The 25,011-nt window shown below is 42.8% G+C and overlaps 1 protein-coding gene and 1 long non-coding RNA gene across 5 annotated transcripts in view; one reads left to right on the top strand and one right to left on the bottom strand.

The window, feature by feature from the left end:
- Positions 1-25,011, top strand: part of Fam73a (family with sequence similarity 73, member A) — a gene marked incomplete at its 3' end in the record, with an annotated part of 84,704 nt that overhangs the window by 32,233 nt on the left and 27,460 nt on the right. For all 4 annotated transcript variants that reach the window (XM_005385215.2, XM_005385214.2, XM_005385213.2 and 1 more), the window contains 5 exon segments: positions 3,161-3,338; positions 4,768-4,904; positions 7,709-7,835; positions 10,098-10,231; positions 11,208-11,331. In XM_005385215.2, coding sequence (XP_005385272.1) covers positions 3,161-3,338; positions 4,768-4,904; positions 7,709-7,835; positions 10,098-10,231; positions 11,208-11,331 — 700 coding nt within the window.
- LOC102018740 lies at positions 21,787-23,971 on the bottom strand. The gene is made up of 2 exons (XR_260970.1): positions 23,212-23,971; positions 21,787-22,622 (listed from the first exon to the last, which is right to left on the bottom strand). It is a non-coding gene; the product is annotated as an uncharacterized LOC102018740 (long non-coding RNA).

Below are 25,011 nucleotides of genomic sequence, written 5' to 3'. Positions count from 1 at the left end.
TTGAGCAGCGGCGGCTGGCCTAAGGGCCGGTGCGCAACAGCGCTCGCCGCTGCATGGCTCCCCATGAGCTGGGGGCCCACCCTCCGGGAGCCAGCAGGCAGGAAGCTAGCCAGCCAAAAGGCTGGCGCTCCCCACCCACAGCTCCCTGTGCGCCGGAAGCCCTCCTTCCGGGGAACCACGAGGCCGGGAGTGAGTCGCCAGTCCAAAGACCCAAAAAACTGGCGCTCCCCGCCCGAGGCTCCCCGTGCGCTGGGTCTCTTCTCCATTTTTGATCAAATAACTTGATTTTTTTTTTTTTCGCTACTGAGTTTTTTTGAGTTCATTATGTTTGTGGATATTGAGCTTTTGTCAGATGTTAGCTTTCAAATATTTTCTCCAATTCTGTAGGTTGTCATTTCCTTTATTGCTGTGTACAAGCTTTTTAGTTTGACGCATTTGCCTGTTTTTGCTTGTTTTGTGCATTGCATGCTTTGTCCAAAAAATCTTCATCCATTTTGGTGTCCTAAAGCATTTCCCATATGTTTTCTTCTAGTCTTTTCATAGTTTCAGGTTAAAATGGATTAAACCTTTTCTCGCTGATATTTGACATGACTTGCCTGGCAGTATTTATTGGAATACTGCGTTTCTCCACTGTGTGTTCTTAGCACTATCAGTAAAAATCATTTAGCTGTGGATGAGTGGGTTTAGGTTCTCTGTTCTGTTCTGTTGGTCTCTACTTGTCAACCTTTGTGCTGATGTCTTGCTGTTTTGATGATTATAGCTTTGTAGTATACTTAGCATAATGCCTATTGCTTTGTTCTTTTTGTTCAAGTTTGCTGGGACCATATGAGTTCTTTTGTTTCCATAGAAATTTCAGGATTGTTTTCTAGTTCTGTGAGCATGTCATTGGTCTTTTGATTGGGATTGCATTGACTCTGTAGATTGCTATGGGTAGTGTGGCTATTTTAACAGTATTTATTTGTTCAGCCTGTGAACCATGATTTGTTTTTCCATTTTTATATATGCATGTGTTCTCTTCAAATTGTTTAAATCAATGTTTTATAGGTTTCATTTTAGAGATCTTTTCCTTTGGTTAAATTTATTCTTAGTTTTTTTTTTTTCCCCCTGGGGGGTGGGGATATAGCTCAGGGCACAAGTGCCTGCCTGGCAAGTGCAAGGTCCTGAGTTTGATTCCTAGTATGGAAAAAAAAAAAAAAAAGAATAAGGATCCTAGTTTTTTTTGGTTTTTTCTTTTTGAGCTACCATAAAGGGTATTGCTTTCTTCATTTTTTTATTTTGGATAATCAGCTACTGATGTATACCAGGACTGCAGACTTTTATATCCTGACTCTTTATTGAATTATTAGTTCTAATACTTTTGGTGAAGTGTTTGGGGGTCTGTCTCTGTAAGATCGTGTTGTCTGCAAACAGTGGTAGTCTGATGTCCTCTTTTCTACTTTGGATGCCCTTTCTTGCTCTTGTGTAATGACTGGCTGGGACTTCTATGTTGAGCAAAAGGTGCAGAAAGTGGCGTTCCTACCTTGTTATAGACTGTTAGAAGCTTTCTGTCCAGTGTAATGTTAGCTGTTGGTTTATTATATATGGCCTTTGTTACATTGAAATATATTTCATCAAAACATTGTTCAGTGTTGGGGCTTTTTGGTTGGTTTTAGTTGGTTTGGTTTGGTCTTCTGACTGGGTCCTGCTGTGTAGTTCAGGCTGGTCTCGAACTCACTATGTGACCCAGGCTGGCCTCAAACTCCTGCTGATCCTCTTGTCTCAGTCTCCTGAGCTCATGGGAGGTCTTTAGGTCATTGAGGGGCTGAGTGCCCTTGAAGGGGATGTGGGACCAGCTTGTGCTTGTTCCTCTTCCTGGCCATGAGGCAGTGGCGTTGCTCCACCGTATTCTGCCAGGTGACGCACAGCAGCAGGGCCAGTGATCATGGACTGATGCGTCTGTGCCTGTGAGCCCGTCTTTTCCTTGGTACGTTGATCGTCTGGGGTGTTGCAGTGACAGTGGAGGCGAACACGTATCTCTTTGGGCATCTAGCTAAAGGTGGTACAATTTAATACTTCTGTTTCTCCGTTATTTCCTGTCTGGATGATCTGGATTCAAGAAAACTGAGAACTTGGCCATTTGTCGGCTGCTCTTGTGCTGGAAGGTGGCGGCAGCCCCTTCCCAGCTGTCTGTGGGCATTTTTGATGGTTTTACTGCATCACAGGTGAAGGTGGCGGTGTTTGCCGGAGGGAAGGTTAAGGGTTCCCTGCTGGGCTGTCAGCGCCCAGTCCTGGTGTACCTGTGCCTGTCACCCTGGGTTCTGATTCTTGCGGGCTGTCTCTCTGCTGTTGTGGTGCTGCCTGAGGGAAGGAGGCCCCCCGAGCCGTGGCTTCCTGGTCTGAGGGGCCGCTGGGCTTGGAGCTCACAGTTACAGCAAGGTTTCGGTGCGCAGCTCGTGCCTGAGACTTCGTGACACACTGCGTAAATATTTGTGGAATGATTCAGGAATGAATGGCTTGTTTATGTGGTGTTTAGAAATTAACTTCCAGGTTTAAAAAAATGGCTCAGTTTAAAAGTCTGATTTAATGATTTCTAGAATTTTTTTTTTTGTCGTGTTGAGACAGGTTCTCGCTATGCAGTTCAGGCTGGCCTTGAGCTCATTGTGTAGCCCCGACTGGTCTTGACTCACCACAATCCTCCTGCCTCAGCCTCCCGAGTGCTGGAATTACAGGCATGTGCCACCACACCTGGCCAGTGATTTCTAGAATTAAAAAGTACCATGACTAAGAAGATTTAATTATGTTCATTGTTATTGCTCAAACAACATTCATCAAATTGAATTGTTTTGTTCTCCCATTTTGAGGAGATAATATTGTTTACTTGAGAACTTCAGAACACCACATAATAAATTATTACATTTATTGAGTGCTGGGGATGAGAACAAGGTCTCATGTATATTATGCAGGTGCTTTATCTCTGAACTACACGCCTGGCCCAATTATTATGTTAAAATGTTTTTAAAGAAAAATCAAACTGGGCTATCATTGGAAAATAAACTCATGGTATTTTTGAAATATTTACAAATAGGGTAGATTAAAAATAAATGGTTTTTAAATGCCTTAATTCTTAGTGAATAAAGTGAAAAAGAGATTTTTTTTTTTAAACTAAATGTGTCTTTTCCAGATTAAATTTTCGCCAGTAGCTAAAAAGTTATTTGTGGTAACTGCAGTGAGTGCTATATCTGTGATTTTTCTGGCCCGTCACTTTAAAAGAAGACGTGGGAAGAAGAAAGGAAAAATATTACCATGGGAACCAGAGCACCTCCTGCTTGAATATGCTAGACGAGCAGCCTCAGATAAAGGTATGTGGAAACAGGCCAGTTAAGTCTACAAAAGAGATTGTATGTGTAAATCATGGCCGGAATACAGTGGTTTCAGGGTTTTAGTCTCCAAAACTTTCTTCCTTGTTGTTTGGAGAACATTTTGGAAGCCAGGCGTGGTGCGTGCCTGTAATCCCAGCACTCTGGGAAGCTGAGGTAGGAGGATCACCTGGGCAGTTTAGTAATTTAGCAAGGGTCTGTCTCAAAATAAAAAATAAAAAGGGTGGGGGTATAACTCAATTTGAAGGCTGTGGGTTCAATCCCTAGTACTGCAAAAAGAAAGCAATATCAAAACCAAAAACCCATAACAGATATATTTTAGAAAGATTAGCACATAACAGGTAAGTCAACAAAAAATAATTTGAAATTCTGCTGGGAAATAACTCCTGATAATACTATATATATATATATATAAATTTTTTTGCATTGTAAAAATTTTATTGGTACATTTTAGATATACATGATGACATTCATCATAGGGAATTCATCACATGATATATCTTGCTGCTTTTTTTCCCATTCTCCCTTCCCTTCCACCCCTCTTCCTCTCCTTATTTACAAAAGCTTTGTTTCCAGTTTTTCCTTGTTTTTTTTTTCTTGCCCCTTCTTTCCTTTGCTCCCCTCCCTCCCCATTTGAACATTTTCTTTCCATTTCCCAGTATCTATTATACATTTTGGTCCTTATTTATACTTTTGGTTTTTCATACCAGAGAGACAGTATATTTAAACATGTGTTTACATACATTAGGTAAAGGTCTACAGATTCTTATTTGACTTAAGAGTATGGTGTCAAGGTGCAACTTTTGATATACATATCTGTTGCTTTCTATTTATACTTAAGTATCATATTAAAATAAATTTGGTAGTTGAATCACTTTGATATATTAATCATACTGAACAAAATTTGACATATGGAAATAAATTTATAGTTTTTTTTCTTTTTTTGAGACAGAGTCTTGCTACGTAGTTTAGGTTGGCCTTGAACTTACTGTGTAGCTCAGACTGGCCTCAAACTCACGGCTGTCCTCCTGCCTCAGCCTCCCTTATGCTGCAATTACAGTGTAATGCAGTGTGGATACGGTTTAGATGTATTTCAGGAAAAGAAGTGCTTATATTTTAAATGTATAATTTGAAAGTTCATGGTTGTCAGTACATTTATGTTGATTATGAAGACCATTGCGAACCATTCTGGTTAGTCAGGTGACTGCTTTACTCCTCATTGCAGAGGGAATTTTCAGTGTTAAAAACAGGAGATGTGGGTTTAGTGTTGTATTTAATAATTACGCAATTGGAAGAAGTTATTTTAAAAATTAGAAGCTTCCTGAATGAATATAATATAAACTTGTAGTTTTGTGTGAAAATTTTCACTGGAATTATTCATACTTTTAATATGAATGTGTTTGTTTAATAGGTTCAAGTTGTTCCAGCAGTAGACAGAATTTGACACTGTCTTTAAGTTCCACCAAAGACAAAGGATCTCAGTCTTGTAACTATGCCAATGGAGGACTTTTCAGTAAATACTCAGGTTCTGCACAGAGTTTGGGCTCTGTAAGTAAAAAATATATTACTGTTTTTCTTATGTTTATTTATCTGTTGTTACTTATTAGCTTAAGCGTCACACACATAACTCTTGGTACAGAAAGAACCTTAAGAAAACATATGGTTGAGCAGGGCATGGTGGCGCACGCCTGTAATCCCAGCCCTTGGGAGGTTGAGGTAGGAGGATCATTGCGAGTTCGAGGCCAGCTTGGGCTACAAAGTGAGCTCAAGGCCAGCCTGAACTGTAGAGCGAGACCCTGTCACGAAAAAAAAAAAGAAAGAAAGCATATGGTTGAGTTTGTTCTTCAGGTGAATAAGCGTCCTTTTGCCGATGGTTCCAAGTGTCTCTGAGTGAGTGATAGAGTCCACAGAGTCCTAGGAGGCAGCTTTGATGCGGGAGCGCTGCTTCCAGACGGGGTCTGTGTGAGCAGCTCGCTGGTGCAGCCAGAGCTGCACTCAGGCTGTGAGGCTGCGTGGGCTCCCCAGCTCCTTTGCTGCATTCTCCAGGTAGTAATTAGTGAGCTAGAGGCCTCCCTGCTTCTTCAGTCTCACTAGAATATTGACTGACAAGTGAGGAAGGAAGTTTGTATTTGTTTAAGGCTAATGGAGTCTAATTAATTATAAAAGTAGGTAGGGAATGCACTTGCCCCTTAGTACAGAACAGGTAAGACTATACGCAGTGAAAAACGTTTTCTCCATCCACTCAGTCCTGCTCCGTGGAGATGAATGTCAACAATTTCTTATGTATATTTCTAGAAAGTACAGCACATGCCTCTGTCAGCATGTGTGTTCACTTCTCCTGCTAGTTTGCATAATACCATACTCTGTTATGTACTTTGCTTCTGTATTTCACTGGAATACATAGCTGGCCATCCTGTAATACCTAAAAATGTACTTCATCTTTTTTTTCTTAGTTAAAGAAATGGGGTCTCAAAAAAAAAAGAAATGGGGTCTCACTATGTTGTCCAGGCTTGTCCTGAACTCCTAGGTTTTCTGGGGAGGTTTTTTGGTGCCAGGAATCGAGCTCAGGACCTTGCTCTTTCTTTTTGTTTTGTTTTGTTTTTCCGGTACCGGGAACTGAACTCAAGACCTTGTGCTTGCCAGGCAGGCGCTTTGCCGCTGAGCTAAATCCCCAGCCCCTCAGGACCTTGCTCTTGCCAGGCAGGCGCTGTGCTGCTGAGCTGTATTCCCAGCCCCGCACTCCTGGGTTTAACTTATGCTCCCATTTCAGCCTCCAGAGTAGCTGGGGCTATAACCGTATGCCGCCATGTCCATCAGAAATGTACTAAAATTTTCAAGGCTCTTCCGGGGCAAGAACACTAGGTAAAGGTCTGCAGACTTCAGTTCTGTGAAACTGAGCAGAATAATGAAGAATATACCTAGTCTGTAATCTAGGTTTCCTCAGAGTCAGAGTGCTGCCTGTTTAGAATATTCTCAATTGAAAGTTGAAGCTGGTTTTTGTTGTTTGTTTGAGACGGTCTTGCTACCTACTTCAGGTTGGCCTTGAACTCACTGTGTAGCACAGGCTGGCCTGGAATTTGCATCCTCCTGCCTCAACCTCCTGAGTGCTGGGATCCCAGGTGTGTACCACCAGGCCCTGTTTTTTTTTTTTTTTTTTTTTTTTTTGGTTTTTCTCCGGTACCGGGAACCGAACTCCCGACCTTGCGCTTGCCAGGCAGGCGCTTTTGCCGCTGAGCTAAATCCCCAGCCCCTCAGGCCCTGTTTTTTCCCTCTCAGGCAGTACCATAGATGCCTACATTAGGGTCATGACAGCAGCAATACTAAGGAGGGAACGTGGCCCATAACATTTGGTAACTGGGTCTGAAGGATGTCGGAAGAGCCAGCTATGGTGGCTCACGCCCGTTATCCCAGTACTTGGGAGGCTGAAGCAGGAGGATTGCTGCAAGTTCAAGGCCAGCCTGGGCTACATAGTGAATTTAAGGCCAACCTGAACTACGTAGTGAGACCCTGTCTCAAAAAAACAAAAATAAAACAAACAAAAAAGATGTGAGAAGACATATGTGGAAGATGACTTCTGTTTTTGCGAAATTATGGAAGCGGGAGTCTCGTTAAGTGCGCTTGAGAGGAGGGGTTTTCCTGTGGGAAGAAGCTGAGGTCCTTTTATGCAGAGTCACTGTGAGAGGCCAGTGGAAGAGCAGAGTGGGAGTACCCGTAGCAAATGAAGTGTGGTTCTAGGTTTCCCAAAAGAAAACATAACTGGGAAAAAAAAAGATAACATAACTGAAATTAAGGGTTTGGTAGTGGTCTGCATCGAGGTGATTGAAATGATTGGTGTAGCGGGCCCTGCTAGGGAAGGACTCGTATGACAGACGCTTTTACTTACCACTTAGCGGAGGCAGCATGGACAGAAGTTCTCAGACCATAGCCAGGTGTGGCGGCACACATGCCTGGAATCCCAGCACTCAGGAAGCTGAGGCAGCAGTGTTGCGAATTTGGGGCCAGGTTGGGCTACAAAGTGAGATCCTGTTTTAAAGATTCCCGCACCCCCTCCGCCGAAGAAAAGGGAAAAAAGTTCTAAAAGCAGAATAAACTAGGTAATACTATAACTGCCTGATTTTTGATGCAAAATCCAGTTTATGTTCAAATACTGTTCTACTTGTGTACTTGTGAACAGACGGGACTTGGAATACTTGGGGTCATAGGCATCTTAACTTGAATGGAATCAGGATTACGTAAGGTAGAAATCACATGGGCTGTTTTACTAGGAGTAGGATTTATATAAGTGGTAAATATGAAAGATTACAACACACTAAGAGAAACTGTGAAATAACACCTGTCAATCTTAATTTTAGGTGCAGAGTGTCAATTCTTGTCACAGCTGTGCTTGTGGCAATTCTAACTCCTGGGACAAAGCGGATGAAGATGATGTTAAACTTGTTAATATTCCTGTGACCACTCCTGAGAACTTGTACTTAATGGGTAGGAACACGGTGATAAAATTTTAAATACTGTGCTCATATTTAATTTGAAAGTAAAAAAAGTGAGTTCTAAGAAAAACAACTGTGATTTTAAATGGTTTTCATGTCTGTTGAATCAGGCTGCATAGTATGTAATGTAATACAAATTGTATTAGTTTTCCTAGAGTGCTGTAACAAATTACTATAAATGCGGTGGCTTCAAACAGCAAAAATTTATTCACTCAGAGTTTGGGAGGCCAGAAGTATGAGCTCGTTGTGACTGAGCTAGAACCAGGCGTCAGTACCTCTGTTTGTATGTCGCCTGTTCCTTTGGAGGGGAGGGGAGGAGGCATTTCTTGCCTCTTCCGTCTGCTGGTGGCTGCCACCATCCCTTGTCTTGTGGCCTCATCACTCCGTCTCTGTGTTGGTTTTCGCAGCATGTTCTCCTCTGTGCATGTCCAATATCCCTGCACCTCTTTCATGAGGACACTGGTAATTGGAATTAGGGTCCCCTAGATACGTAAAGCAGTCTGTGGGTAGGAGCCCTGTGGGTCATTATACGCATCACTCATCTCTTACGTGGTAGTCTGAGTCGTGCTCTGTATACTTCCTAAGGAAGCAGCTTTTATCTTTGCACAAGTCCGCTGTTAGGTAATTCTTCCTGTGCTCATCCTTAGTAACTGGATGGATAGAGAAGATAGTAAGAAAAGAAAGGATGAAGGCATTGGACTTAGGGCAGAAAGGAGGGTGGATAGCATTGTTTTTTTAATAGAATAATGTGTGTAATTGTTTTGTAAAAGCATAAATTTTTAGGATGAAAATTGAAAGGATGTTCTTTGCCACAGAAAATCAACAAGAAGGAAAAGCCTACATTACACTTGAAGATTCTGTTTAGGGTCCTAGATTCTACAGATAATTGAAGAAATAATGACTTTAGAGTAGAGGTATTTTTCACATACTATTTCCTAAAAATCTATTGAGAATGTCTCGTGTGGATTTTTTTTTTTTTTTGAGACAGGGTCTCGCTGTGTAACGCAGGCTGGTCTTGAACTCACAGCAGTCCCCCTGCCTCAGCCTCCCTTGTGCTGGGAGTGTGTGTGTCACCATGTCTGGCTTATGGTGCTGCGCCACTGTGTCCGGCTTGTCTGGATTCTTGAGCAGCTTTTTAAAGACCTTTTTCTTTTATATGTGTACAAAATTTGAAGTTTTACTATATTTTGATTTTTTTTTGAAGTACGTAATTATTTTGATAAGCCTTTGTTTTTTCACTTGCAGGTAAAAGAGGTAGTCACTGTTTTATCTCCCATAAAAATTTTCTGTAAGGAAGGAAGTGAAATTCCTGCTTGGACCGTAGCCAACCCTTTATGAGTATCTTGCAGAATTTTAATTCTTACTAACCAGTTTATCCATCTAAATCAGCAACATGAGATAATGGTTTAGGACACCATTTGGGGAAAAATATGGTAAAGGCATTTTTTGAGAAAGGTCTTATTATGTAGCTCCAGCTGGCTTTGAACTCACTCGTTATGTAACCCAGTCTCAAACTCACAGACATCCTACCTCAGCCTCCTGAGTGCTGGGATTACAGGCATGCACCATCATACCTGGCGGTAAACAGTTCATTTTGGACTTTTATGCTGCTTTCTCTCAGGTTTACTGTTCCTTTCTGAGAATTTACAAGCCTGATAGAAGTTGTAAAGTAGTTTTTTTCTATTTAGAGGGATATTTTGAAATATAGTTGTATGACTATAAAAATTAACCATTAATGTTGACCTTCTGATGAATTAATAATGTTCTAGAAAAATTCTAAGTACCGTGTGTATTTGAGGGGAGTTTTGTGTTTGTTTCTTTTGCTTTGCTTTGGTTTTTTGAGATAGGGTCTCACTCTGTAGTTCAGGCTGCCCGTGAACTCACTGTGTAGCCCAGGTTGGCCTTAAACTTGGGACAATCCTCCTGCCTCAGCCTCCTGAGTGCTTGGATTACAGGGCTATGCCACCGCACGCCCTGCCGCATCTGAGTTATTTTTTAAAAATAAGAAAGAAGACACATTGACCATTTTCTCTCTTGAGTTTTGGTGGACTGGAACTGTAGGCCCAGGATACTTTGGAAAGTTAAGATTCGACTTAAGGTAATGTGACATAACGAGTAAAAAGTCATTATTTGGTGCCAAAATCACAGGGAGACTGTGCTGTTACTGATGCTACAGGAGAACACCCCAGCCTCCACACAACCTTATTTTGGCGTGCTTTTCTTCATCTGTGACTGCTCTGCCCTCACTTCCTAGGTATGGAACTGTTCGAAGAGGCCCTGCGCCGATGGGAGCAAGCGCTCACCTTCCGCAGCAGACAGGCTGAGGACGACGCCTGCGGCTCCATTAAGCTGGGTGCAGGAGATGCCATTGCTGAGGAGAGCGTAGATGTAAGGGGTTTACTGGAGAGCGGGTTCTTACTGGAAGAGTTGAAGTATCTTCAGTGTTAATGTAGCGTCCTTGATCCCTCCGACATTTAATAGAACTTCTCTTTTTTATCTCCCTTTGGACTATGCGAAGGAATTATTGGGTGCTTTCTGTTCAGTTAGTTATCATTCATCGTACCCACTTATTGTATGTATTCTAGGAAGTTGTTTTCAGTGCTTGGGATTGAGCCCAAAGACCACTAAACTGTATCTTCAATCCCCTCTCCCCAGGACCTTGCTGCCCAGGCTGGCTTTGAACTTGGTATCTCCCTGCCTTAGTCTGCCAAGTAGCTGGGGTTCGAGGTGTATGCCACTGTGCCCAGCCTTGCGAAGTTTTGAAGAACCTGTTTTGTGCTTTGGGTTTGCTTAAGTGTGGTGATATTCATAGAAGTCACAGAGAGGAAGAACTGGACTAGTCCTTACTGATTGTTTCAGTGGACTAATTCTTGCCAGTTGAGTTTTGGGGGACTAGAACTGTAGGCCTGGAATATTTTGGGAAATTAAGATTCTACTTAAAGTAATGGGAAATAAGGAGTATAAAGTTATTATTGGTGCTAGAACAGTGGGAATGCATCAGAATCACCTGGAGGGCTTGCTGAAATGGGTTTAGGGGCCCCGCATCCAGGTCTGTAATTCGTTAGGGTGTGCTGGCATTGCTAATCTGTCCCGAGATGACAGTGGTGCTGCTGGCCCCGGGACCTTCCTCTGAGAAGCCCTGGGCTAGCCTGGCCCTTAATTTCCAGATAAACTGAAACCCTGAGACCTGAAATCATTTTGCCAAAGGGACAGCTAGAACCCAAATCTTATAACTTCCATTGTGATATTTTTTCTGCTGCCTAACGGTAGATTTTTATGTCCTTCTCTTTCCCTGTCTTTTACTTAAAAATAAACTTTCTGTTTAGACTTTTAATATTGTTATACATTCTTCTTCTCTTTGTAGGACATTATCAGTACTGAATTCATCCATAAACTTGAAGCTCTCCTGCAAAGAGCATATCGTCTTCAGGAGGAGTTTAAAGCCACCCTGGGAGGATCTGGTCCTGATTCCCTTGCCAATGACACTGGTGAGATGGATTTATTTATTTATTTTTGTGGCTTTAAAAAATTCTGTTGGTACATTTTAGATATACATAGTGCTCACATTCATGACGGGGAACTTGTACCTGTACGTGATATATCTTGCTGCTGCTTTTTTTGGCTTTTTGAGGCAGGGTCACACTAGGTAGCCCAGGCCAGCTTCACACGCACGGTGATCCTGCTGCCTCAGCCTCCTGAGTGCTGGGATTACAAGTGTGTGCCACCACACCTTGCTTATATACTGTTATTTTTGTTTCCTATTTTAAAGAGAAACTTCTTCAATGAAATCTTTTAAAAAATATTTTTATTAGTGTATGGCTGCAGTTTGTAATGGTTACACATGGGAAGTTGGTACCTGTGCATAACACATCTTAATTCTCCTTCCCTTTCAAAGGCTTAAAAGAAAGGAATAACTAAAATTGTGTGTGTGTGTGTTTTTTGGTTTTTCTCTGGTACCGGGAACCGAACTCACGACCTTGCACTTGCCAGGCAGGCGCTTTTGCCGCTGAGCTAAATCCCCAGCCCCACCGGAATAACTAAAATTGTTCTTCAACTTCTGTAAATATCCCCAAAGAGTGAAATAAGACAAAAATCATATTTTTTTAATCAAAAATAGTTTAAATCTAGCTGAACGTAGTGGCCTCAGCCTATAATCCTAGCTCTATGTGGGAGACTAAGGCAAGAGGATCACAAGTTTGAGGCTAAGCTGATCAGTTTCTCGAGATCCTGTCTCAAATATTTTCTTTTCTTTTCTTTTCCTTTTTTTTTTTTTTTTTGGTTTTTCTCCGATACCGGGAACCGAACTCACGACCTTGCGCTTGCCAGGCAGGCGCTTTTGCCGCTGAGCTAAATCCCCAGCCCCTCCTTTTTTTTTTTTTTTTGAGACAAGGTCTCGTTGTGTAGTTCGGGCAGGCCTTGAACTCACTATGTAGCCCAGGCTGGCCTCGAACTTTGGGCACCTCTCCTGCCTCATCCTACTGAGTGTGCTGCTACACTTAATATACTTTCTGTGAACTTCGATCTTTGCTTTCTCATAATATTATTGTCACCAAATATTATTTGTGTGACAAGTATTTTTAATAGTTTCTCTCATTATTCATAGGCATAATGCTTTAATATATCTAGATTTCAGACCGGGGAAAAAAAGGTTGGTAATATTCATGTCAAAAAGTATAATTTCCTGCAATCCCAGCACGCAGGAAGATGAGATAGGAGCATCTCACATTTGAGGTCAGCTGAGACTGCATAGAAAGTTTAAGGCCAGCCTGGGCTACATAGCAAAACTTTGTCTCAAAAAAAAAAAAAAAGTATAATTAAAAACTTTATTTTTGTATAATTTCTTTTTAAATTTTCATTAGAATAAAAACAAGAATTTTTAAGAGACATGTACAGTGGCACAGTTGGAAAAAATAGGAAAGTGGCAGGGAGAGGCACAGAGAAAAAGAAGGAGAAAACACTGGAAATCAGGAGAGCGCAGAGGGCCTGAGGTTTCCCGTCCTCCTCTAGGAGTGCTCTGCCTGCACTGTGCTGATCGCTGTGTGCGGTCTCCTCAGCCTCGTGCTGAGGAGCTCGAGGAGCTCTTCTCTAGTCCTGGGATGCGGGTCTGGGGTTTGGTTCTGTTGCGCATGCCCTGAGTTTCTTTTCTTCTGTGACCTCTCGGAGACTGGCACCGTCCGTCTTTGGTTTTTCAGGATATCCGGGTTTCCTGGCTGCTACCCCAGAGCCTCTGCTTAGGTTCACGTTGCTTCTGGACAAGAGCACCTCGGTGCCGAGGGCTTCATTTTGAGGGTCTTCAGGTTGTTTCTGAGGAGATCACCATCAATTTGGAACGCTGATAGATGGGAGTTTTAGAATGGGACCCGTATGCAGCCCACACGTTTGGTTAGCCCAGGTGTGGAGTGCGTGCCTGCCCTGCCCGCTTCTTACTTGTGGTCCCTGGCCGCCAGCTGCTTGCTTTCCCTGCGGCCTCACGGTGCCTCGGCCTCCGACTGCCCGGAGGTTCCCGGTGACATCAAGCTGTTCTGGTTTTTCCTTCTCAGGATTGTTTGGTTATTGTAGGTTTCCATGTTTGAATTTTTGCACTGAAAGAGCTGACTCTGGCCAAGATTCTAGGGCAGGAGTAGCTCTATCTGTTACTTGAAGTTAATCAAAGTGGCTTAAAACTCAGTTAACTTTTCTCATACCCTAAGCCCAAATTCATTTTATACATTTACGTTTCTGAGAGGCAGCTTATAGTTAGTAGTCCTAAATCAAGGGAGCCTAACTAATGCCTTAACAGGCTTAAGGTTGAATTTAAACTAAGTATTGAAGTGGGCATCGTGGTGCATGCAGGCTGAGGCAGGAGGATGACTGAGTTTGAGACCAGCTGAACTGCACAGCGAGACCTTGTCTCAAAACAACAAAAATAAATACTGATCTCACTCAGTACTTTTTTGCTTTAAAATCTGCTTTGTCTGATTTGATGAAATTAAATTTTTTTCTAAGAGCTTGACAGACTGCCAAATAATTTATTGTACATTAAAAATATGTTTGAAGAAGCCAGGCATGGTGGCGCATGCCTGTAATCCCAGCAGTCAGGAGGCTGAGGCAGGAGGATCACCGCAAATTCAATGCCAGCTTGGGCTACACAGTGAATTCAAGGCCAGCTTGGGCTACTACAAAGCAAGAGCTTGTCTTTAAAACAAAATTTTTTTTTACATGAGTTAGGTCTTAAGGAATGAATTCTTCCCATAAAATGTAAACATTCCATATTTTGTAATTCATTTTGTTACCCTGTTCTTTGTTGGCATTTCCTTAACCATCCTGAATTAGTGAATGATTGTTAGATATATTTCTAAGCTCTTGTGCACCAAAACTTTACTCCTGGCTTACCCGGTAATTATTTGTTCCATTCCTTTTCTTATGGTCAGCCACAAATAAATGAAGACTAGTTAGTTTTCTAGTAACGAGCGTTCATTTCCCTCACTGGCTGCTAAGGCCACGTTAGCTGTGAGGAGTTGGCGTCACTAGAGGGCAGCACGTTTCCATCTGGCTTCAGACCCTCGGGACTTCAGCTAGACGGAGTAACCTGCCCATGACTTGCCTTCCAGCGCGTCTGTTCAGCCGTGTTCCCACACAGCATTCGTTTTCATCCTGAAGATTCATTTGGTTTTTGTCATTTGGTTTCTAGTAGTAAAATATACTTGCATTGATGGAAACAAGATATTTGGACCTTGTTTAAATTTATTTATTTGGGAAAGTAAACTTGGCTCTTAAATCTACTTTTTGTCTGTGCTAGAAAAATAGATAACATCTGGAAGGTTTGGGAAAGTGCTTCTTCTAGATGTAGGTAAGTGTTGACTTTCCTTGATCCCTGCTCTGCCATGTGTGGAAGAAAACAAACTGATACAGTAGCGGCTTTGTTCCCTTGGGCCAGGCATCCCACCCTTCGGTGACCATTCCGCCTCCCGGGTGGTCACTGTCCCTTGCCTGTGTGCCTGGTGTCTGTGCTCGGTGCCCTGGCCTCCTGCTTGGGCTCCTGCAGGCCTTCTCTCCGCTGCGTCTGCAGCTGTCCCGGAGCTGCCGTTGCCTTCTTGGCAGACAACTCTCAATTTGCCACTCCCACTGAGGAGACTAACTTTCTGACCTTTTTATTTTTATTTGTTTTTTTCTGTTTCGCCCACACTCTAGCCAAGTGGAACAAAATCTCTTCCTGGGCTGAAATTTTTTCCTTAAGAGTGTAGTTGTGTAATCAACTCGGGGTGTTCAGTAAGTTTTCCTCTTTGATTCTACTGGTGCTGTTCCCTTGCCTGGCCCAGCACGCTCTGAACTTCTGCTTTCTTTCCTTGCTTGGAGAACACGCCTTCATCCAGAGCTGCTCCTTCATGCGTTTGCAGTTCAAGCCAGAGGGAGCCCCTCACCCCTGTTCCTCCGTGCTGGCGCTTATTAGCCTTTGGAGTACCATTCAGAGACTCCTCTGCCTCTGAGCTCTGAATAAATTGAGAACACACAAAGTCATCTATTTTTATTTTTAAAACGATAAAATAGTATTAACTTTTTTGCCCTTTTTTCTTAATACCTGGGTTGGACAATGTGGTTTGGTTTCCTACAACTTCTTCCCTTCAGAAAAGTACGCTGGAGAAGAGCCGGAATGCAGAGCCAATTCCTAGCTGCTCCGCAGCCCACTGGCTGTGTAGGGCCCGCCTGCTGTGTGGCCCCTGGCCGCACCCCTGCCGTGAGACCCAGCGCTGGAGACGCAGTGCAGGGTGTGGGCATTGCAGGCCAGGCCTTTCTCTAGAGGAGTGGAGAGCGAGCAGCACTAGTCCACACCCAAGGCCACCAGTGAGTGTTTCCTCTGCCTCCTCCGCCTCCTTAGTGGCCCTCGGGTTGTCAGCATGAGCTGAGCTGTTCTTCCCCGTGGAGGAGCAGAGGGCCAGGCGAAGGGAGCAACTTAGAAGGTTGCCCTGTGGGGGCCGGGGTCAAGGGGCCTAGGGATTAGTGAGGCCGGTGGCTCAGCCCTTTCCTCAGTAGCGCTGGTTACTTGCGCAGTACATTGTCGCTATCTCTGCACATACTCACTCCCTCACACTGTGACCAGGTGTTGTGGTGACTACCAGCCCTTTCCCGGCTCTCCTTGCCTTACTCGAAGAATTGGGTGGAACAACCAGTGAAAAGGAAAGTTTACTTAGCGCAAAAGAAGAAGAAAAAGAAGCACTCGGAAAAAGAAGGTTGTGCAGAGTGAGCATGGGCCAGGTAGAGCAGGAGAAGCAGCGTGCCCCGCGGAGGGAGGGTGGCTGTGCTCTGTGCCCATCTCTGGTTCCCAGGTCTCCACAGCTGGCTGGTCACGCCCAATTATTCGGCCGTTTTGCTGTGCCCTAATCTCCTGCCTCACTACCAGACTTTAAAGTCCTTGTGCATAGAAGGCATAGCTTTTCTGTTTTGTCAGTGCCTGATAATATTGCTTCCACTTGGTATAGATATTAATAGGTCTGTAGGTCTCACCAGAAATATCAGAATCATCCTTGTAGCTTTTATTTATTTTTATTTATTTATTTGGTACTGGGAATTGAACTCAGGACCTTGTACTTGCCAGGGAGGTGCTGTGCTGCTGAGCTATATCCTCAGTCCCTTCTTGTAGCTTTTAAATAATGTGGATTCCTAGGCTTCCATCTAGATCTACTGAAATTTGGTTTTGAAGTCGATAATATGAAACAGATGTATTTCTTAGTAGAGCAGCTGATTTTCATGGCGCTTCTGCTTATAAGGGCTTTCACGTAATATTGAAGGATAGATACATGGGTGGGTAGATAGGTAAGATGGTGACATTAAGATTTTCTGCAATAAGTTTAAGTAAATTTATGTCATAATTTTAGCTTACCATTAAACGGAATATTCTTTTTAATGAGGTAAAAATTAAGTCAAAACTTATTTAAAGGGTATAGGTAAAATATAATGTGTGGTTCATGTCTATTTTCATTTAATATGTAAGATTACTAACAATCACCAAATTATTCTTCAGTATTACCACCAGTAAGTTTATTTCTCTATAGAAAAGCAGAAAAATCATTGGTGCTCTACTTTCTTTCCTCTTTTCCTCTTTAAGCTTTCTTGCTGGTAGTTGGTTTTGTTTTTCCCATGAGTTCTGTGCTCGCCTGGGCTTGATGGTACCCTATGTACCCATAATCCCCACTGGTTCAGAGGCTGAGGCTGGGGGACCGTAGGTTGAGTCCAGCCGGGGCCTCTTAGTGAGGCCTCATCTGCAGAGCACCCATGCCTTTTTTTTTTCTGGTACCAGGAATCGAACTTACAACCTTGGACTTGCTAGGCAGGCGCTGTGCTGCTGAGCTAAATCCCCAGCCCCTGCCCATGCCTTTAGATGAAAAAGAGCATCCATGCCATGTATGCTTCAGATTTTTTTTTAAAAATTGTTATTACAGATACAGTTTTTTTCTTTGAGGCAGGGTCTTATTATGTAGCGGAGGCTGGCCTTGATTTCCCCATGTAGCTGGGATGACAGGTGTGCACCACCACCCCAGCTCAGATACAGTTGAAGAGATCTAATTGTTTTTCTTTCACTCTCATAAATGTGTGTGTGTGTGTGTGTGTGTATTTGTGTTCCAGTGAACATTCTTCCATGTGTTTCCTTGTGTGCATTTACAAACGTTCCCTTAGGACAGGTTTTTACACTTAATGTTAGTCAAAGGCCAAGAAGTCATGGGACAGTTTTTAAATTGTAATGGCCCAGGGGCTGGGGTTTATTTTTATTTTTATTTTTTTTCAGTACTGGGAATCGAACTCACGACCTTGTGCTTGCCAGGCAGGTGCTGTGCCGCTGAGCTAAATCCCCAGCCCAAATGCACATATTATATATCTATATAAGTAAACACGTCCATATGCAATACCTGTATACAAGTATACATACACAGACATAAATACGTATATTTGTTTTACGAAATTTGTTTCATTTCTATATTCACTTATATGTATCTGTTGAGTTTTCAAATACTTTGGATCATGGATAAATTAGAATGACAAATCTTGATGGTGATACTCCTGCTTCAGCCTCCTGAGTACTGAGATTACAGGCGTTGCGTCACTACGATTGGCTCTGGGCTTACATTAAAAGATATTCCACTGTTGTGTTCTGTTTGTTCATTCCAGCATTGGTTTCACAGTGCTTTCATTATTGTAGCTTTATAATAAATCTTAACACCTGCCAGAGTAAGTCCATTCACAGTGTTCTTTTTTTAAAGACTGCCTGGGCTATTCTTAGTCTTTGCTTTTCCATGTGAAGTTAGGACAGCTTGTCTGGTTTCATGAAGCCTGGGCTTGGGATTTGATTATTACGTTATAGTCAGAGGGCAGCTGTGGAAGAATTTATATTTTCATAATTTTCTAGTTAGGAACATGACATGGTTCTTCATTCATGTGTTTCATGGTTATTTCTAATCTTTAATAAGGGTTGTACCTGTTTTCCTAGCTCTCTTATTACTCCATTGTCATTTAAAATGTTATTTCCTTAAAATTTACAATTTTTATTGCTAGTACCTCAAATGGTGTTATTTTTACATCTGCATATCAACCTTGTGAACTCTTACTAGTTCTACCATGAATTTGTCATAGGTTCTTTTGGAATTTTTATATAAATTTTGTATTATCTGTGACTTGGTAGCATTTTTATTTTTCCTTTGTTTCTCCCATCTTTTTTCTCTGGGTAGATCCTTTGTTTTTTGAGACAGGGTCTCACTGTGTAAGGCAGACTGACCTTGAACTTGCTTGTGTAGTCGAGGCTGGCCTCAAACTCATGGCGATCCTCCTGCCTCAGGCTCTCGAGTGCTGAGATGACAGGGCCGCATCACCACGGCCGGCTGCTCTGCTCTGGGTAGATTCTTACCATGAGTCAGTTGGCTGGGCACAGAGGACTGCGTCCCTGTGGCTCTAGCCTCCCGCCGAGGGAGAGGATGGATGTTCCTGACAAGGAGACGCATAAAGCTGGGCTGTTGCTGTCTGCCTGTCATCCCAACACACTGAGAGGCTGAGGCAGGCGGATCACAAGTTCATGCCCAGCCTGAGGAGCTCAATGACTCAGTGAGGTCCTGCCTCAGAATAAAAAATACAAAAAGAAGTAGGATCTGCTACCACTGTTAAAAGCCAGGCCACCTCAAGAGGAACTGCCCTAAGAGGCCCCATGGGCCGTGCCCTGGATGCAAAGGAGACCACTGGAGATCGGTCTGCCCTCTGAGGTGGAGGCCCCAGAGCTCAGACCCATGCTACCAGTTAGTCCAACAGGAATGAGAGGGCTTGGGGCATGCTCTGCCCTCTCCCTCTGGCCAGACCGTCATCTCCATCGAGGAGCCCTGGGTAATCATGACTATGGAGGAACAAGAAAACAGCCTGCTGCTAGACACAAAACAGGTGCAAGTCTCTCGGTCCTTCTTTTCAATCCTGGCCTTCCTTCCAGCCGTCATACCTCAGTGAAAGGAGTCACTGGTGAGGAGGTAATACACTATTTTTGACAACCCTTAGGCTGTAACTACTTATTAGATCCTTCTTGCATATCTCTGTCTTCCTGAGAAACCACTTTGAAGATACCACCACGTATTACAGCAGCCATTGATATTTTCCTACTAATCTATCCATAACTGTGTTAAGTTTGTAATGTTCCTATCCTATTTCATAATGTATGTTTATTATTATGTGTTTCCTACAACAACCATTGAGAATAGTTAATGATTTTTCAATAGGTCACTCATGTATAGCTCTATTTATTTTCTTTAGAAGCCACTTTGAAGATACCAAAGTATAGCACAACAACTCTTGATAATCTCCTACCTCTTTTGTGTCTAACTCACTATTATTTGTCTATTTGTTTTCCTGAGAAAGTATTTTGTAGATAATAATATGTAAAACGATAACCATTGATAATTTCCTACCATTTTGTCTGTAATTTGCTAAGTCCCCCCTATTATTATGTTATCCTTTTATTCTTTAAAATAAAAAAAAATTAAAAGAAAAAGAAGTAGGGATGGAGCTCAGTGTAAAGGCTCTGGGTTCAGGCCCTGGAAAACACACACACACACACACACACACACACGAGACATGATTGCTAAGGCAAGAAAAGCTTAAAAATCAACCTGTAGCTGGACATGGTGGGGCATGCCTGTGATCCCAGCATTCAGGAGGCTGAGGCAAGAGGATTATTTCGAGTTCAACACCAGCCTGGGCTACAGAGTGAGCTAGCTCAAGTTCAGCCTGACTACATAGCCAGACCCTGTGTCAAAAAGAGGAAAAAAAAAAAATCAACTGGCAATGAAATAAAGCTGAGGTCCTTGTCTTCCAATTACTTATGGTCTGATTAACCAGTTAAGACTTATTCTTAGTGGCTGGGGATATAGCTTAGTGGGACAGGTGCCTGCCTGGCAAGTACAAGGTCCCGAGTTGGATTCCCAATACAAAAAAAGAAAAAAAAAAAGACTTATTCTTGCCAGGTGTGGTGGTGCCCGTCTGTAATCCCAGCACTTGAGAAGCTGAGGCAGGAGGATCACTAAGAGTTTGAGGCTAGCCTAGGCTACATAGTGAACTCAAGGTCAGGGTGGATTACATGGTGAGATCCTGTCTCAAAAAAAAAAGGGCTTATTCATGTGAAAGCAATTAGAAAGCAGAACAGGTTAATATATTCAATATCCAGCTGGTTTATAAAAGCTTAAGCTACCTTATAAAACAGGAGATTCTTTTCTGCCCGGTTTCTGCCTGTACCTCACAACTGAAAGTTGGCTGTTTAAGAGCCTGTGATAAGAACTTGACAGTAAACAGAGCTGTTAGGACTTGTGAGTTAATTCTGTGGTTATCTGCTGCTATTTTTGCAGAGATTATCTAAGATTTGTGAAGTTCATTTGGAACCCAGGTATTATGAATATCAGATAAAAAGAAATGTAGTATTTTTCTGAATGATAATTTTCTAAGCTTTGAAAAACAGTTGTGAATGGATGGTAGATTCAGAAAGGTCTGGTTTGTTATTTCGATCAAAATATGCCCCTGTGTGCTATATAAATACATACATTTTTCACATATACCATGAATCATGCAAAGAGTGTGCTTCTGTCTTGCCGTAAACAGAAATTTGCGTTGTCAGAATTATTTCGGTAGAAATTAGACCTTAGTTGATGACCGCTCACACGAGACCTTATTAGACCTTAACTGCTCACATGAGATTGGCAGTGTATGGGACTGAAACTTTATACTTTCGGAGGCTGTGGCCAGCGATGTGTGTCTGCAGAGATACACATTTTGTGTATCTGTTCACGTACGTATGTGTCCTTACATGCTTTGGGAGTTTATTTCACTAACAGTATGATAGGACACTGAGGAATTAAGATGCTTCTTTTTTTTCCTTTGTGCTTCTGGGGAGTGAGTCTAGGGCCTCGTGCGTGGGAGGTAGATCCCCTGCTTTGAGCTGCTTTCCCAGCCTGGGGTTTGGTTTGCACTCACTCAGGTTAGACGGTTAGGCTACAGCCAAATTACTGAGTTTAATACCAGTTTAAAAATAACCCTGATGAACAACAGATGGAGCTGGCTCACAGTTCCTTGGGAACATCGTTCAGTGGATACGGTTTATGTGAATGGAGTTCAAGTTTATGAATCTGTGTTTTAGGGTTTTTTCTAGAATTAATTGACTTGTGTATTTTGTGTGCGTACATTTTCTGTAGAGACTAGGACATGTTTGCATTAGGAGTATCAGCAGGCAACTCTGCAGCCATAAGTTTGATAAATGTTGTTTTTTTGGCTGAAGCAAAGAACTTTGAGATTCTTTCATACTGATGTGTAGGAACAAATTTAGACCTTAGAAACAAACCAGGAATTTTTATAGCTTAAGAGCATTGCCTTGCATATTTCAGATAGGAGGCCTCTTCATAATCTTTTTTTTTTTTTTTTTTTTTTTTTTTTTAACAAAATGAACTCCTAGATTCTTAGGCTGGAATATTTATTTAGGAAACATCCAATTTCTTAGTATATGTCAAACACAGTATAAAGCATTGGAGGGGAAAAAAATAAAAATCTTACCTCTGCATTTAAACAGTTAAGAGTCCAGTGCTTAATAGACATTGAAAATTACGTACCACAGTGGACTAGTTACATAATAGTGTGTTTATGAAGTTCTGTGGAAACAAAGAAGAAGCACATGGGGTCCTGAGGAAAGATTTCCAAGAGTGACACTTAAAGACTGGGTCAGTCCGCCAGGAGGACAGCCGAGGACATTCCAGGCAGGGCGTTAACATGGGTAGGCACAGCCTGGGGCAGCCTGTGAGACAGTAACGTAGGAGGAGAGGGGTCGGAGATGAACCTGGAGAGGTGGGCAGGAGGCAGATCGTGAAGGGCTTTGCCCCGTACCGTTCGGCAAAGGGGAGCCTTGAAGACTGTAAGGAAGTCATAATCACAGGAGATTCTGGAAGCATGGCCGTCCATCCATCTTCCTCGTTCATTTTTGTGTAGTACTGTTTTGAGTCAGTGAGATACTCTCTAGGCGAAAAGGAGAGATTTCTCCAGCCTAGCACTGACTGCACAGGTTCTCTGGCAGAGAACAGGAGAAGCCGTGAAGTGGGACCTCCTGACCGCTAGAGAGACATTGTTGTTCTCTTTGGGTAAGCAGCCAGATGGAACATTTAGAAGTACCGAATGAACTTGGCCGCCAGGGGAATACCTGGACCTGTGGTCTTGCATCATATAGCAGCCCAGAGTTGATGAGCCGAGACCTTGTCCTTTGCTTTTCCTGCAGAATCACCATGGTAGGAAGATACAGTCTCTGCGGGTTTATTTTTAGAGAGTGATATCAATTAGAAGCTTAAGTTGTATACTCAGATCTCTAAATATACAGAGTACAAATTACACAGTGTAGGAGAAATTTGGCTTAGTAATTTCCTCCCATGTGGTAAGGCTCATAATCTTGATTTTAAACGATGTATATTGCCCCCAAATGAAGCCTAACTGAAGTTATTAATGTAGATCAAAATAGAAAACAGTACAGTGAAAATTCCTGGGTCTCAGAAACAAAGGGCATTCTGATACTTGACTGCGTGTGTGTGTGTGTGTGTGTGTGTGTGTGTGTGTGTGTTTGTGTGCGCAGGTCATAGGGCACTGCCTGGATCTCGATCTCTCTCCCTCCCTCCACTTCCTCCTCCCTCCCCTCTTCCTCCCCTTCCGTCTTCCCGCACTTCACTGGCCCACATGAGGCCTCTGTGGGATTTCGAGAAGGGCACACAGAGGCTCCTGGGAAGGGTGCTTTGATAAGGGAATGCTCATGTTCCTCTAGGAAGAGGCAGGCCTCGTATTTGGACTAGATTTGTGCCCCGCTTGTCTCCTGGGCCAGGGGACTTCAGAGTGATCGATTGTACCTGGTGGTCCTATTAAAGTCTCTCACAGCAGAACGCATCTTAATTACATCTTGTTCCAGTCCCTTCTTTCTTCTTTGAAAAAGTGATGTACAAACGCTGTCCTTCATCTAGAGCGTGAGCTGCCCCTTTCTCTTTCCTTCCGTTGCTCGGCGTGCCTTGGCAGCTGTACTTCCCAGTTCGGAGTTGCAGTTGTCATGTGGGACCATCTTAGCAAATGCGAGTGTTGATAAATAGGGAAAGCCGGAGACAGCTGCTCTGCGGTCTCCTAGCGGCAGTGCCCGTGGCAGGCTGCTTCTGTGTGGGCATCGGGGTCACACCCGGGAGCCTGCGAGCCAGCCCCCGGCACGGCCCACCAGCTCCTGTGTGCTGCGGCGGCCGGATCGCTTCCCTCGCCCGCACTGGGGCACGCGGAGGAGGAGCAAGAGCGTGCATCACAACCTAGTTCCTTCAGTTCCCAAAACTGCTTTTCATGTTTGTATCCAACCTTGTTCTTTCAAACTCTGCTGGTGCTTTGAAAATCAGACAAAAATGGTTCACAATATGGGTTAGGCAGATTTTCAGACAAAGTAAGACCAGCGGTAGCTTTGTAGACTCCTGAGTATTTATTGCAGAGTGTTTGCAAGAAAATTCTTGGCAGGGGAGAATGTCCATTTTCAGTAAAACCAGAGAAAGGACAAGGTTCCACTTTGTGTTTCAGCTGCTAACAGTCATCTGGAGAGAGCCTCGGTCAGAGAAGTCAGACACAGGGGCATCCGGCAGCTCTCCCTGCTTTTTGGCGATGTGAGGTCTGCCGGGGCCGAGGGGCTGGGCTTTTGAAGAAGAGTGGCATCTTTGGAATCTCCACTGGAGTCTGCTAGGGTTAAAATAGCCCCAGAGCTTCTAAGTGACAGAAAATAGAACTGCCTCGGGATGGCAAAGTGAGACACACAGAACCCGCCTGGGTTGGTCTGTGGAAACAGCCAGGCCTGCGTTCTCAGTTCCAGCTACTTTGGTATCTTCTGGTTTTTCTTTTTCTTCCTTTTCTTTCCTTTCCTTTCTTTTTTTTAAACTTTTAAAGCAAATTCTTCTTTGGAAAAAACTTAACGTGAATTATGAGGTTGTGAACGAGGGAGAAAGGCTTGAATCCAGTCAGATTTTTGGCCTAAAATATATGGCAATTTAGTTAAAAGTAAACATTACAGTTTCAGAGTTCTTCCAAAGAAGAACATTGTTTATATCTATACATGAATGTTTTAAAAGTTCTGGGTACCACAACAGATCAAAAAGTATTTTTAAAAATTTTAGACTTATTTTTAAAGGTTCCCTCCCCCAAAAAATTGTTTCATGGGAGCAGTGTGGTAACTGCATATAATTTATGGTGCGTTTGAATAAATAGTCATCCAGTTTGTGAAAGCTTCCTTCTGGTTATCATCTAGCGCTTAGCTATCATTCATTAAAGGACGTATACTATGTACTTCAGGTTTAGAAAGTAGTATCCTAAGCTTCATTAATTTAGGTTTGAGTAGTAGAAATCTAGGCAGTGTAACAGAGCTCTGAAAACAAATACAAGTCATATTACAGGCAAAAGGATCCAGAGGAAAGAAAGGCCAGGCTTGTTAGGGATTTTTCCTGTCTGGGGGACGGTCAGTTTATAATAACAAGTAACAAACCTTAGTTTATTTAAGCCATTTGTTTGTAATGTGTTCAATATTACAATACTACAATATTATAACAATAGTGGGAATTATTAGAAAAGAAAGCCCCCAAGCCACATTGCTTCAGTGCAGCAGTCTGACAGGTTTTCTGTATTATATATATATA

Source organism: Chinchilla lanigera, unplaced genomic scaffold (assembly GCF_000276665.1).
Source record: "Chinchilla lanigera isolate Chin_1 unplaced genomic scaffold, ChiLan1.0 scaffold00022, whole genome shotgun sequence".
Taxonomy (NCBI): domain Eukaryota; kingdom Metazoa; phylum Chordata; class Mammalia; order Rodentia; family Chinchillidae; genus Chinchilla; species Chinchilla lanigera.
The sequence above is the reverse complement of the archived record's forward strand: the minus strand, read 5'-3'. Positions and strand labels throughout refer to the sequence as shown.